The following is a 15,970-nucleotide window of genomic DNA, read 5'->3' as shown; positions in this document are numbered from 1 at the left end:
AAAATAAAATAAAATAAAAATGATATTCCTAAAGTAACTATCACTTTCCCAAGAAAAACAAACAAAATCTTAGAAACTCAGTCACCCCAGTTTCTGTTTTGAAACCCTATCACCTAACACTGTATTCCACGTGACTGTGGAAGGGTCTTTGGGATCTACCAGGATTTAAGCACTCTTGCCGGGGTCACAGTCTCAGCGCACTGCACAGTCTCTGCTTCTAGTCCTCCCTGCACCAACCCATCCGCCCCTTCTGGGCGTAAGTACCACAGAACTGAAAGCAGGGAGAGCGACAGGCATTGCATTTGCTAATCAGTGCTCAGGAAAGCATCACCCACAACAGCCAAAAGGTAAAAACCACCCAAATGTATCGAAAGATGAGTAAACAAAATGTGGTCATATACATACAATGGACATTATTCACCCTAAACACAAAGAGAATTCTGATATATGCCACAACAGCGATGAACCTTAAAGACATTGTGCTGTGTAAAATAAGATACACCAACAGATACTGTATGATGCAATCTATGTACGGTACCTGGAATTAGCAAACTGACAGAAAGTAGAAAAACATTTGAGGGGCTGGAAGGAGCAACAGAGAATTACTGCTTAATATAGTCTTAAGTTTGGGATGATGGAAAGTTTAGAGGTGGAGAGTGGCAGGGCTTGTAAAACAATGAACATTAAGTTGCAAAAGACATGATCCATCTTTAAATACTCTCTAATCATACACTATAAGCATATTAATATTTACAGACTACCCACAACTGAATTCACGGAATACATTAAATCAAAAGTACATGCCCATATCATCAAAATGGCTTTATTTTTGTTACCGACACACACATGACACTGTGATTCTGTTGTTTTGTTTGGTTTCTTAAATATTACTTAAGTGTCCATTAAAAATATATGTTTACATTTAACAAATGAGATACATTAAAGTCCTCTGTAAACAATTCTTTTTCAATATATTTTCCTACTTTGTTTCATACATAAATAACTTAATCTACAAAATCATAAATAAAACCATCAATTCTTAAGGCCCAGAAATACACACAAAATTTGGGGTATGAGGAAAGGGCTCTGAAATATATGTATGAGTACCAGGCAGTATTTACCATATTTATTATAAGTCAAATACTGCTCACAAGTGCTCACTGTCTTCATACTTGTTCTCCCAAAACCACTTTTCCGTTTAGTCAGTACAGACACCGTACATTTGCAAAGTCAAAGTAGTCAAAAGCCAACACTTTTTTTTAAATGTCAGAGAAGCTGGCTATTTAAATACTGCCACATCTTATTAGAATCATACAGGTGTCTGAACAAAAAGAAATGCAGTGAATTCCTGTACCATCATTTAAATGGCATCTAAAAAAACTTAAAATTTAAGAAACAGTAAAATCTGATTAAATCTTATTAGCTTTGCAAAAAAAATTCACTGAGATTGTTATAGGAACAGAACCAATTCTATCCTAAATTTTCTAAAATTTCTTCTCGAATCATCACTTTGATGAGTTAAAACTTGAAGGATAAAAATGAAGATAAATAAGGATTTTAGAAATCCATACTTATAATTCCTGATTCACATTTAATTGGTTTTAATGACTGAAAATGTTTACTTCTTCAGAAAATATAGTATTCGTTAGTTTTTATGAATAAGGAAGGGAAGAGGGCTAAAGGGAGGGGAGGGGAAGAGGGGGAAAAAGCAAGATTATATCATGTACAGGCATAAACTGATTATGTGTATCTACAATATACCCCCCAAAAAAATACATATAATATTTGTTGAAACATACCACCTGATTTATTAAATAACCACTCAGGATTATTAAGTAAGCATTCCAATTACTTTTATGTAATAAAAGTAAAAAGGAATTTTGCATGTTGGCTCCATTTCATTTTATAAATGATTTTACAGGCCTTTATAGAATAGAAAACTTAGAAAAAAATTCTCAATATTCCTATTAGATTTAAATGGTTTAAACTAAAAATAACACTATGCTAAGCACTGTCAGTACTTTTAAAATGTTCAAGTTTCTAGAAGTTTTATTTTTTAATCAATACAAAAATGATTGGCTTACACTATTAACTGCCCAAAACTTTTAAAAAACTAAATGTTCTTTGTTAACGAACAGATTATAAGAAATGTTTTCTATGTTTTTATTTTGAAAACAAGATTCTGGTATACATAAAAAATATAAATCAAAATTCACAAATCGTGGCTGAAATCCTGTCAACTTTCAGCCAATACAGCATAAATCCACACTTGTTATGCATAAACAATTCAAAATTAAAGTTTATAATGGAAATGTCAACAAGTCGTAACTACTGCACATCCCTGCTGATGGGTTCCACAATACTTCAACCAGGCACAGCAGATGTGCACAGCTGCCAGACAGACTGCTTAGAAAATTAAAGCTATCAGAGCTATAAATAAGGAATGCACAACTATGAATATAGCAACGCCAAAGCATCAGGGCCATTTAAAAAAAATGAGTAAATGCGATATAAACACATCTGACACTTCTCTCTGTAAGCCACTTTCCATTGACTTATAAAGCTATGGTTTTATAATTCTTTTTAAAAGGAAAATTTTGTCTACACTGCTGCATGCAGTAATTTTACTGTGCATTCTTGACTACAATGCAATCTTCAAATCCTCTTGCAGAGCTTGACATATCTCATCAAGAATTCTCCAGAAATTCAGCTTGTCGTATTTTCAGCAGCCTAGAACATGAAAGTAAGACTCATTATTAAAAAAAACTATGGAAAAAGAGACATCAGGGAGATAAATTTAGTCAATACTACACTGTATTTAATAAAGAATTATTCCTCCCATCTAACTCAGCTACTTTTATCCGGATTAATACAGTGGTCTTCATTTTTGCTGTATATCAGGACTACCTTGTGAACTTGTGATATTGGGAACTTAATACTAGGCTAAGGTAGAAAACAGTTGTATCATCTTAAATATAGCTAAAAAAATATGTAAAAGTGTATTCCCATTACAAAATTAAAGTATGACACAGCTTGGTCCCATAGCCTTCATTAGTTTGTTCCCTATGTTTTATTCTACTGCAAAAAGGGAAGTAGAAATGAAAAAAAACCTTCTACAAACTGGAGAAAACAAGAGCAAAATAGGGTAATAAACATCTGGCTAATCCCGTTTCATCTGTAACACCAAATAGTACACATTCCCAGATGACTCTAAAGAAATTCCCAGACATCTTATCATTCATCACTAAATGACTTGCCATGTATTTCTAGAATGACTTAAAAAAAACTATTCACACCTAAAAACTAACATCTTAATGCCATATAGACATGATAAACATAATTCACAATACTATGAATCTGTGAAAGTGAAAGGCAAAATAATAAAATGTTGTTGTTATTTTCTATAGTTAACTAAGGAGCACAAGAAAACATGTCTCAAATCAACAGTTCCTAGCAACATTTCAAGATGTTCCTCATTTATGTTTTACACATTCTAAAACAGACACAAATACCAAAAATTATCTAAATACTAGGAATTCTAGATTAAAACAGTAGAATGCAGCAGAAAGTTTTTAAATCCTAACTTTAATACCAAAAGAAATAAACATAAAATATGAGAAAAATTCATTGACAGCAGTGATATGCGGAAGAACCAGGACGCTTGAGTCTGTAAAGAGGTCGTCAGGGAAAGTCAAGGCTGGCTGGCACAGTGCTGAGCCAACCAGCTGCCCGTCCACCCCAACAGCAGCAGTTACGAGAGGACAGCATGTAATCCAGGGAGAACCAAACTGACAGAGTACTATTTCACAGTTCAGTGAAAGTAAGTATATTTTTATTTTTAAAGCAGTATTTGACTATTTGGAATGGTGTTCATCAAATATTATCACCAGTCATCTCTTGTGATCCTGAATGATTTTTTTGGTTCTCTTTTTTTTACTTTTCTGATTTAAGTATTTTTAAATCATAAGCATGCATGATTTTTATAAAAATGATATAGGTAATACGAACTACCCTAAAGAAGACAAGAAAAAGTTTTAATTAACATTTTTTTCTTAGAAACCTCAGAGGATCTCCTTGCTCTTAGGTTTTAACGAGATGCTGGCATATTGGCTTTAGATCACAGGAGAATGTGTTTTAGAGCATCTCTGTGAGATTAAGCTTCCATACAAACGATGAACAGTTTGATACCATTACTGGTTCTGTCTCCCACCTTTCACTATGGTCTATAAAGAGAATGAATAAGGCCTAAAAAGCTATGTCAAACAGGGATTTCTAAACATCCTATCCTAATTCCCTAGGTTACATATTATCTAAGAAAATGCTACATACAAAAAAAAAAACACTTGTGAGTTCTCCACAGCTCTCAAACTGCAGTACAATACCAATTCTCTTCCAAACTTCAATATAATACAACAGAAGTTCATGTAGTTGTGGAAGATGTGTATTAAATAATCTTCTGCTAGAACTTCAGAACTACAATACTGTAATACCTTTTCTTTTTATCAACAGTTATGAGAAAATACTAAACCCAATCTTCCCATGGCACAGACCAAGAACTGTTTTGCCTCTGGTAACTATTTTACCCTTTCCTAAATAGCTAGCTCACATTAGTTTTTAGATTTCCTTGTAGGAAAAAGCTTTGTAGTTAAGTAAACAACTCTGAAGTCACAGAGCCCAAGTTAAAATCCCAGCTCAATCATGCAACCGTAAATATGTGGGGTCAGTTACCACAAGCTTCAGTATCCTTGGCAGCACACTATCACAACGGTACTGCAGTGCTATCACTGTGTAACAGACATAATTCTACAATAGCCTTTAGAATCTAAGGCCTTACTTTATAAATATAAGCTATTCTTATTACATCATTCAGTGGTTTCGCTTTTTGCTATAAGAGCCATATATCTGAGTTTAAAAAGGTCAGATAATGTGGAAAATGGTCAAGTGATTTGAACAGACATTTACCAAAAATGTTGGCCAAAACTACATCAAAATGTTTTTAACCTCAATGGTATTCACAAATGCATATAAAACCAAATGAGGAACATATGCACAGCCTAGAATGACTAAAATTAAAAAGGCTCACAACAATAAATATTGGCAAAGACCAGAGCAAAGGGCAACTCATATGGCACTAGTAGAAATATAAATCAATACAACTGTATTGATTTAAAATAGTTTGGGGGTTATTATCCATTCAAGTGGATGCTACACCCAATCTATGATGCAGCAACTTTATAGGTACACATCAGATCAAAATGCACAGACACATGCATCAAGACGGGCTACAAGGCTCAGAGCACCATTACTTGGAAAAGCCCCACAATGGAAATCTCTATTCTTAAAAGAAAGGATAAAAATCGTGGTACACTGTCGAATGAAACACACTCCAAGGAAAAGGAATGCTTTACATCTGTATACAACACGTAGATAATCTTACATCAAAGAACCTGATAAAAAGATTGTTTTAAGATTCCACTTATATGGAGATCAAAATTTTACAGAATTAGACTACAGTATGTAGAGATTCATGTTTATTTAGAAAAACCAGGTGCAAGAGTCCACTACAAAAGTCAAGACTAGCTGCTGGAGGAGAGGGCAGGAAGGAGAGGTAAGCTTCATAAGGTGCTGGCAGCAACAGCCGAGTGCATACTTCATAATGAATCTTCGCTTTGTGGGTATGTTTTGTTTACTTGCCATGCTAGATTTAACAATCAAAAGGTATTTAAACTGTGAAAGCTTGTTTAGAGATTTTAGAAGGGGAGAGCAGCTGCTTGTATACCCTTGACCAAGGAAAGTCCTCTATGGGGGAGGTTGTCCCCTTCAACTGGGCAGTGAAGTGAAGAAGGAAGGGGACATCCTCTAGCCAGCCAGATGAGCCAAATCAACCCTGGCGATTAGTGGGGTGATAGATGTCACAACCAGATCGCCCTCACACTCTCAAAAGGTATCTGAAACCAAAAAAACCTCAAACTTTAGAAGTCTTTAGAAAATAATTTGAAATCGGAAGTTACATTTTTCATATAGTCTCATATTCTTAGAGATTAAAAAAAAGAGAAATCACTTTGTTGTTGAACACATTTTAATGGGACAACTTGAAGTTTCAGTATTCATAAACTGGTGCTATATAAACATAAACGCAATCACCAAGACATTTCAAGTCAGAATGTGTGTGCAAAGCAAGAAAGGGAACTCGATGCTTTTCCTGCTCCCATCTTAGCAAGAAAAAGGCGGCTAGTTTGAACTTGGAGAAAGGTAAGCAGTCCTCTGTGGTCATGGTGGCAACAGCACCTCCAGACTTCTCCCTTATGCTGGGGACAACACATGCTCACAGCTAATTACCCACCAGTTTCCTCCCGATAGGACTCCAGCAATCGGCAGCTTTCCTTCATTTCACTCTGTCCCTTTCAGTCCAAGCTGGCAGCGTTTGTGCTGAGATGCTGACTGGGCATATCATACACCTTATCTCCTCAGCCAAAGGATGCTAGCTCTGCCTCCACAGCATGCCATCCAGACAGGCCAAGGGTTTCAGCTCAAATGCTGTTTCTGTTCTCTTAGCAATTCCTTCCTCAATTTTTCATTCCTCTCATTATAAGCACCAAAGAAAAATCAAGTTGTACCTTTCACACTTTGCTTGGAAATTTCCTCAGCTAAGTATCCAAGTTCATTGTTTACACATCCTAAGTGTCCAAGTCCATCATTTATATAGTCTCTTTCCTCCCAATAGTACAACACAATTCAGCCAAGCTCCATCTCTTTATATGAGGCTCACTTTTCTTCCAGCACCCAGTGAGTGTTCTCACGTCTGAGACTTCCCCAGAACTGCCAATAACATTTATACTTTCAGCAAAACCCGGGCCCTAATGCTCTATTATTCTCTGAAACAACTGCAGCTTTCCCTGCAGCTCCCCTCTCTTCCTCCTGTGCACTCACTAGAGCCGCCCTTAACATTCTCAGTTCTTTCAGCTCTCTTCGAGGCAATGTAAGCTTTCTCCACTAAGCACCTTAAACTTTCCAGTCTAACCACCATCCAATTCCAAAGTAAGTTTTGTTCCAGCAGCACCCTACTTTCCAGTACTAAAATCTGAATCAGACTTCTAGGGCTGCATGACAAAGTGCCAGAATCTGGGAAATTTACTACAACAGAAATTTATTTTTTGGTATTTCTAGAAGCCAGAAGCTCCAAAACAAGGTGTTAGGAGGCCATGCTCTTTCTCAAGAGTCTAGGGTTGTATCTTCCTAGCCTTCTGATAGCAGGTCATAATCTGTGGCTTTCCTCGGCTTGTACGTGCATCACTCTACTCTGCCTCCCATCATGCCCCTTTCTGTTGGCATGGTGTTATCTGTGCACCTGTATCCGATGAACCAGAAGCTACCCTAATGCAGTTCAACCTCATCTTCACTTGATTACATGTGCAATGACTCTCTTTCTAAAGGAGGACATATGCACCAGTACCAGAGACTGAGTCATAATCTTTGGGGGGGAGGGGCAGAACATTCTACTTATCATATAATAAATTCTAAAATAATCACAAGTTCCTCGAAAAAGACAACATGACCCATGACAGTAATTTTTGTGATCTGCAAAGGCTACAAAGCTGCTGGTCTTCAGACTTTCCCTGATAGTGTTGGTAGTTTACCTCATTTAACTCCCTTGCACATAACTTCATCCTTAATCATTTTCTAAACACAGCATCTTTCAGAATGAACTGACACATGCACGAATTTCTAACCTTCAGTGCTTCAGTAGCCTTGCGAAGCTCCTTAATGACCGACGATAAAGCTTCTGGGTTAATGCCTTGTTCACAAAGTCGAACACAAATAGACAAAGTTTCCATATCTAAGCCAGTATTCAAGATTTTTGAAATCTCAAGCAGAACTGAAAAAAAGATATTACAAAAAATTTTAAAAACTTACAATATTTAAAAATATGCACAAATGGTTTTCAGTTCATGTTCCCACAGAGTACCAAGAAACCAGAAGTGCATCTCAGGATTTGGAAATCAGCATGTAAGAGTCTTGATTTAAGTTTGAGAAACTGAAAAATAAACTTACAACCTCCCTTCACATAATCACCTTTATTCCTTAGGGTACCTTCCACCACTCATTGAGTATCAGAATTATTCTGAATACCTCCTTATTTTGTCACTCTTTGATAAAAACTTAATTAGTTGTGTAACATTCCAGTTCATGAAAATATCATGCTTTAAGGGTTAGATTGCTCTCATGTTTGTCCCACTAAAATATTTTTATAAACACCTACCTGGGGGCTCGGAATATAGCTCAGCAGTACAAGCACCTGCCTGGCAAGCACAAGGTCCCAAGTTCGATTCCCAGTATAAATAAATAAATAAATAAATAAATAAATAACCAACCAACCAACCAACCAAACACCTGTATACACTAGCTTAATTTTATTTCATTAGGATACATATCTAGAAGTAGAACTGCTTGGTCAGGAATATTTATATTTAAGACTTGTGGAGTCTTTACAAACTTTGACAGAATAATCATATTGTTGAATCTGATAAAAAATGAAAGCTAGCAGTTTTTAATTTCTTACAGTACTATATGTTATTGTAGTTTATAAAAGTATCTATCTTTGACACAAGAAGTGCTAGTGTAGAAGAGAACTTAGGTTACCAAAGTGATCTTCCAAGAATCCCTTCTATTGCAAGATGCAAATACAATGATTCTATTGAACTCTGTTTAACACTGTTTGTTTCCCAGAGTGTTTAGAATTTTTAAAGTCAATTATTAACATGTTATCCATTGTTTCCTGTATCATTTTCCCTTGCATTATGCTTACAAAGTTATTCCCCATGCAAAGAGTGTACTCACCAGCAGTCTTCCCCAGCACTTGAAGTTTATTCCCTCTCATTAAGTCCCTGGACTCCGGGTAAAAGGTAAGTTCTAACTTTTCCTCCTACAATAAGCCACTCCAGTACAATTCACTGAATGACTTAACCTTTATTCCTCAACCAAAATGGCACTTTTATCACACAGTTAAATTCCCATACAGATCTCTTGCATGTTTATCTTGTATCAAAGCCATATTTTTAATTAAAACTTAAATTACATGTAATAAATCAGATTCCTGTCATCTTTCATGTATATAAGCCCTCTTATTCTTTGGGCAAACTAACTTTTTCATCAATTCCAGTAGCATATTCCACTGGGATTCTTATTTGAATTTTGTGAAAATACATAGTACTTTGGGAAGAATGGACAATTTACCAGTATCATGGTATTCAAGATGTTTGTGAAATGGGTCCTTTCCATTTTTTAAAATCAGATACTCACTTTTATCTCTAGAAATTTGAGTTTTGTGCCTTCATGTCTCCATCAAACTTTTGATACAGTTCTGCGGTGCTCATCTGATTCTAGCATCTGTCATATTTGTGTTAATTCATTGCATTTTCCCATCAAAGGCCCTCTTTTCCTACTTTATGTATCTTGTAATCCTCAAAGATGCCAAACATTGCCAATTTTTCTTTGTTGGGTGAATACTTTTTGTATTTCTACAAATATTTCTGAGTCTTGCCTGGGCATGCTCATAAGGAAACTGATTGATGAGGTCCTGTCAAACTTTTTGGCAGAACCAGAGATGCTGCTTAGTGCTGGGCTGATTATTCCCCCACTGCTGCAGCAACAGTCTTCCAAGCTCCATACTCTAGTGTTTCTGCAACTGTCTTCTACTCTCCCAGGCAGACTGCCACTATCCTGAGCCCTGGGTGGGCATGGTGTACTAGTATTCCCCTTACCTTTGGATGGTTCTGCTCAACACTCAAGGAGGATTCTCCAGAATTCAGTCTATGCAAGTTCTCTGCTCCCTCTCAGGTATCTTGTCCTGCAAACCCTACCTGTGCTGGTCGCCCTGTCCCTCAAGCTTCCTTCTGTCCAACTCAGGTGCTGTACTGAAGCCTGGGAACTCTCTAAAGGCAGAGGGCTGGTTCAACAAAGGACTAACTTGATCCTGTCTCTAAGATCACTGTCCTTCCGCGCCCAACATCCAGTGTCCTAACAATCTCTGCAATGTATGTTTAACCCAGGTTTTGTTTTTTAAAGGAGGGGTAAACCTGGTTCACTGGCTGAACATTATGCATTGGCTGAAAACTGAGTGCCCATCTCATTTTCATTTCTTTAGTTTGTTTTTTTTGTTTGTTTTTGTTTTCTGGTACCGGGAATCGAACTCACGACCTTGCGCTTGCCAGGCAGGCACTGCATTTCTTTAGTTTGATAGTCCAATGTACTAAGGCTTTGCTCTTCAGTTGCATCCAGCCTATTACTCATGTTATTTGCCAAATTTACTTTTTAAGCTTTCCATTTTTCTCTATAATCACTTGATCTTGTTCATTAACTAAATGCCTATTTATACCCATTTATTGTTTTGTGGCTGTGCTTCCCAACTTTACCTATTTAAGGTTGTATTCTTAATGCTGTTTTTGAGGTTGGTCTCTTACATTTATTTCTGGAAGTTTAAACAAGCCACAACAGAGTGGTTATGAGTATGACTCAAGAGCCATATTATCAGGGTTCAAATTCTAGATTTATTACTGGGCAAATTAACCTCTGTGCTTTTCTTTCACCATTCTGAAAAAAATGGTACATGATTACAGGATTAGTGTAAAGAATAAAGGACACTCGGGATGGTGTTGGACACATGGTAGGGTTCAATATAAGGGTTAACTGTTACTATACTTTTTCATTTTCCATTTTAGTTGTTCATGTTCTCAGCACTTTGGTGCTTTGTGACTGTCTGTTGGAAACTCATCTTCTATGCCATTTCTCTGTGATGTCCTCGACTGTCAACATGTTCTTGGATATGGAGTCTCACCCTGGCTTCAGTCCTCCGAAGCAAGTCCTATAGCAGTCTCTTGGCTCTAGCCCCAGAAAACAAGGGCGATGCTTCTCAGTGTCTGGCAGAGGCAGATAGTATATTTCTGGCCCTGGGTCATGCAGACAGGGCAGCATGCTTCCTTGGGTTCTATTACCGATAACCCCTGCAGGCCCATCTGCTCCTTTCTTTTAGGCGAAGCCTCTCTCCTTTAATCAGTGGAGACCCCCTTTTCTTATTTTTGAGCACGGCTGTTCTGATAATTACATTTTCTTCTTCTTCTTCTTCTTTTTTGGGACCGGGAATTGAACTCATGACCTCAGGCTTGCCAGGCAAGCACTTATGCCACTAAGCTATATCCCCAGCCCTACATTTTCTTCTTATTTCCTATCACTTTTACCTGCTTGCAGTAGAAAGAAAGAGCAAGCTTTCAACTGACCACACTGATTTTTATTTTCTGTAACTATTTTTGACTACTTTCATAAATGGATTCTATTTCAGCTTTGTATATTTGAATGGCTACTCTTGGTAGATTGGATGTCATATATTTTTATTTTATAGCCACCCACCATAACAAATTCTGATACATTTAACAATTTTTCAATGAATCTCTTGTATTTTGTAGTCAGATAATCTCTGAATTTATGCTGTCTCCTTAAAAAAAAACTTGACACCATAATGTTAAATGAAATAAGTCACAAACAACCTTCAATATTGTATGGTTTCCCTTCTGTAAGAAACCTAAACTATAAATAGAGAGCAAACTAAGAAATAGATAATAGGAAGTGGGAAGACAGAGCTTTCTCAAACGGGAAAGGAGACAGAGGGGATGAAAAAGGAATGAAGGTGAGTTATGTACGCGTACCAACTCCACACAGAGTGTGAACATTATGCACTGCATACACGTACTAACAGAAACATAAATAAAATTCTTTTCTTATCCTATGCTATTTGCCAAATTCTTAAAATCAGTATGGTATTTTTAAAAAAATCAATTGAAGTGGGTGTTTCTAATTCTATTTGGAACACATTTAACAGCATTAAAAGTGACATTGGTTCCATATGGTTGTCTTTAATTAAAAGCATGCTTAAAATGAATTTTTTTCTTTTGTTAAGACTTAAAAAGAAAAGGAAAAAATGTTGAGTCTTACTAACAGCTTTTCATCAATCATTGAAATAAGCAGCTCTTCCCATTTGACCTAGTGCGGTTAATAAATTACACTGACAGACTTCCTAACTGCAGCTGAGGAACACTGAGCTTAGGAGAGTCTTATTTTTCATTAGGCAAGCTTCATTTTATCCGTCCTCACTGCCGCTCCTTATAAACAGTCTACGAAGCAGCCCAAGGAAACAGCACTGCATCAATGGCCTGGTGTTCTTGGCTTACGGCTCAAGACTGCAAATCCATGTAGACCCCACCCCCCAGCCCCCGTGGACTCAATCTCCCTACAGTGACACTGCACTGAGCTCCAAGCAAGGCTGAAACAGGCAATGGTGCTCCTCTGGCTCTCTTGAGAGTCCCTAGGAACCCAGCCACTGTGTGAGGAAACTCTACTTTCAGACAACAGCCCTCCGGAGGGGCCAGCTGACAGCAGCACAATCTAGCAAAGTGAAGAGGCTTTGTGATAGCTCCACTGTCTATCTGGAAAGTGAGCGACAGCTACCAAGAGGAGTCTGCTCAATACCTGTAACTGTGAGAGAGAAGTCATCCTTGATTATGCCACTAAATCTGGAGCGGCCAGTTAGGCAGCAACAGGTACACAGAACATATAGCACTTAGACCCATCACCACTAACTTTCTGTCAGTTTCCTCTCTCCCCAGTCTGTGCTCTTCAGGGTAGACCCCCACCTATGAATGCTGAGCTTACTCTTTCTTTCTTTCCTTTTAGGTGGTACCAGGGATTAAGCCCAAGGCCTTCAATTGAGCTACATCCCCCGCACTTTTATTACTGTTGTTGCAGTACTTTACTTTTTAAAATTTTTTGAGACTGCGCATCACAGAGTTGGTAAATTGCTTAGACTGGGTTCAAACTTGTGATCCTCCTGCATCAGCCTCCCAGAGTACTAGGATTACAGGTATGCATCCCCTCACCCAGTTTATTCTTGCCTTCAGACTTTTGTTCATGCTTTCCTCCTCCGCTTTTTCCTTTCCCTTAGTATAAGTCCATGCTGCCTTTTGGATCCATCTCAGCTCTAATATTTCTTTCTTTAAGCTTTTTAAAAAAAATTGATATTGACCTTTACTTCCCATCTTTACAAACTGTAATCAATAACTATTTCCTCAAAGCCTATTGTGTAACTGATACTTATACACATTTTGTGCCTATTATACTACTGCTGGGAAGATAACTGTAGATAAGACAGGTAAGTTCCAGATCTCAGACATTAGAGTCTAGGAGGGCGATATTAAAGTAACTGGTTGCTATGGTTTAAAGGTGTGCAATAAAGTTCTCCTGTTAGAAACTTCATCCCCAATGCATTTAACAGGTGATTAGGCCAGGACAGCTCTGCCTTCAGGAATGGAGTCATGCCAGTATCTTGGGAGAGATGGGTGGTTTCCTGATACAAGAATGCATGTGGTCCCTTTCCACTCCTTTCCTTAAGCACATGGACTGTTGCCTTCACCTTCCTCCAGGAGATGCTGCAGCAAGAAGCCCTGGACAGTTACAGGAGTCTCAACTCTGGACTTCCCAGCTGCCAGAACTATGAAAATTAAATCTGTTCCTTATAAATTACTCACTATCATATATTCAGTCATAGCAGCACAAAACAGACTAAGACTGATTCCAGTTTTAAGTAAAATAAAGGAAAAGAACAGCATACTTCTGAAACAAATTAGAAGGGCATCTTACCAGGTTGGGAAGGACAGTGTTTGAAACCTTAGGCCTTAAAGCAATCAACCAGAAGCGAGAGGAGTGAAGAATGATCACAAAGAACCCAGGTTGTGCAATGGGTCCCAGACTGGAGGAAACTTGGTAAATTCACAGACCTGAACAGCTTGTGTGAAGGCAGTATTATCAAGGGAGTGAGGGGGTATAAAACAAGAGATAAGGGGGACGTGTAAATCCTTAAGTCTACTAAAGATCTAGAACTCTGGGAAGACTTGGAAGCTATAAAATGGGAGTGTAAAAAGCTCAGATTAGCATTTAAAGAGACTGGCAGAATATGGAATGGATTTTGAAAAGGGGTGTAGCATGTGTCATATGGGGCCCAGTTACTGCAGTTTGGGTGCTAGACCAAGGGATGGCACAGACAAGAAAGATGAAGACAAACGATCAAATCTCAGATGAGTGAAGAATGGGTACGGGGAGATGTGAGAAAACCAGACTGAGTCCCAGGTTTCTTAAGTGAGTGGACTGTTGACAGTAGCATGGAATATCCATTTGTTTCACTGGAACTGCTTTACAATGCAGTTCAAATGGCTCTCCGCTCTATCATGCGTTTATACGCTTACATCTGATATATAAAGTATATATACTTTGTTGCCTCTAATAAGGAATATGTAGCTGTCAAAAGTAGAAGTACTAGTAATAAAACTAAAATTAGACGAATTATATTACTAAAATTAGATGAATTAAATTATAAGAAAATTTCTAGAGCGAAAGAAAACAAAAATTAAAGTATGCAGCTAGCAAAAGACAGATTTCAAAATGTCGAAAAGCAAGAGGCAACTAGGTTAGAGGAAAGGGTAACTGAAATGGCCTATTTTCAGAGGAAAAGTTGGAAGACAGCATTGAGGATCTAAGGATGAAAACAGAGGATCTTATGCAATAGATCTTACCTTATATCAGGGATGGGATATGTAAGGTTCCTTTCAGAGTAGGTATGCAAATGGAAAGACAAAGCCTACCTGCTTCCTCCCATGTGTGAAGTATCTATAACAAAATCCTTTCATTTCACGATTAAAATAAGGTTTTACAAGTCAGGTCGCAACTGTTCCAAGCCACTGGCATTCGTTAAAAGTTCAAATCACTGATAGTTAATACTGAGGGCCAGGCAGAAACAGGCGGCTACTGAGAAGAGAAATGGGACTCAAAAATTTGTCATGGTGCCTCTCTTAGATTGATTTAAATACAATAAACACCAACATATGCTTCTTCAGTTAAAAAAAAAAAAACTCGTCTTCAATTTTTCATGTTTTTATACTCTACATTCACACCAGTTCTCTCAAAAAATACTTTTTTTTTTGGTCTTTTTTGAGACAGGGTCCCGATATGCAGTTCAGGCTGGCTTGAGCTCACTTTGTAGCCCAGGCTGGCCTCGAACTCACAAAGATCCTCCTGCCTCAGCCTCCCAAGTGCTGGGGTTACAGGCGTGGGCCACCACACCCAGCTAGATTACATGGATAAATGTTCTTTATGTGCATATACCCATTTACAAAATAAAACAAATGAGCCCTGAGATATCAAGAAGGATGGAGAAACAGGCTAGATACTATCCTACATTCTCAGAAAAACAGCAAAGTAGATACTGATTCGGTATAAAGTTTAGATGCAAAAGCTCAAACATCATCTGTAATTGCTGAAAGGAAAGCAGCAGCCAGTACAGAAGAGTCCAGGAGACCTATCAGAAGCTCCTATCTAGAGAAGGCTCAGAGGAGGAGACCCAGGGCAGCAGGCTGACACTGCTTAGTGAGAATTCCACAGGGTTATCTTTCTTGGGATAGAAGGCGACGTGGGAAACCCCAGGTAAACGTCATCGTGAACCGCAAGTGGCAATATTTAACATCTCTCAAACTTAAACAGACGGGTATAAGTCAAACGGACACAAGGACAAATGTCTTGTGTCTGCAAGGGGGAGGGCAAATGATGGCTGTCTTATTTAAGTGTTCACAAAAACCCTGAGAGGTGGGGTTTTACACAGCGGGGGCAGGGTATCATGCAACACGCTTAAGTAAGTGGCTCGTCCGAGCTCAGCCGCAGATGAAGACTCAGGGCCGACGTCAGAAAGCAGAGTTAAGGGAAGCCCTAGATACTCTACCTGTCCCGGGGCGCGAAAACAGACAACGCCCCTAACAGCCGCGCACCGGCGCCACCAGTTCCAAAGGAAACCGGGGCAACTGTGACCACGGCCGACCAGGCCACTGTCCGGGACTTCAACACCACCTGCCGAGGGCCCGCGGCGGCGGACACGGTG

General features: G+C 38.3%; 1 protein-coding gene across 1 annotated transcript in view; it reads right to left on the bottom strand.

Annotated features, from left to right (window-relative positions):
- Window positions 1-807: 807 nt before the first annotated feature.
- Mzt1 (mitotic spindle organizing protein 1) overlaps window positions 808-15,970 on the bottom strand; it is a gene marked incomplete in the record, with an annotated part of 16,347 nt that continues 1,184 nt past the window's right edge. The window contains 2 exon segments of the mRNA XM_013516957.1: window positions 808-2,730; window positions 7,731-7,876. Coding sequence (XP_013372411.1) covers window positions 2,707-2,730; window positions 7,731-7,876 — 170 coding nt within the window.

Source organism: Chinchilla lanigera, unplaced genomic scaffold (assembly GCF_000276665.1).
Source record: "Chinchilla lanigera isolate Chin_1 unplaced genomic scaffold, ChiLan1.0 scaffold00003, whole genome shotgun sequence".
Classification (NCBI taxonomy): Eukaryota; Metazoa; Chordata; class Mammalia; order Rodentia; family Chinchillidae; genus Chinchilla; species Chinchilla lanigera.
Note: the sequence above shows the minus strand (reverse complement) of the source record. Positions and strands in the feature narration are given on the sequence as shown.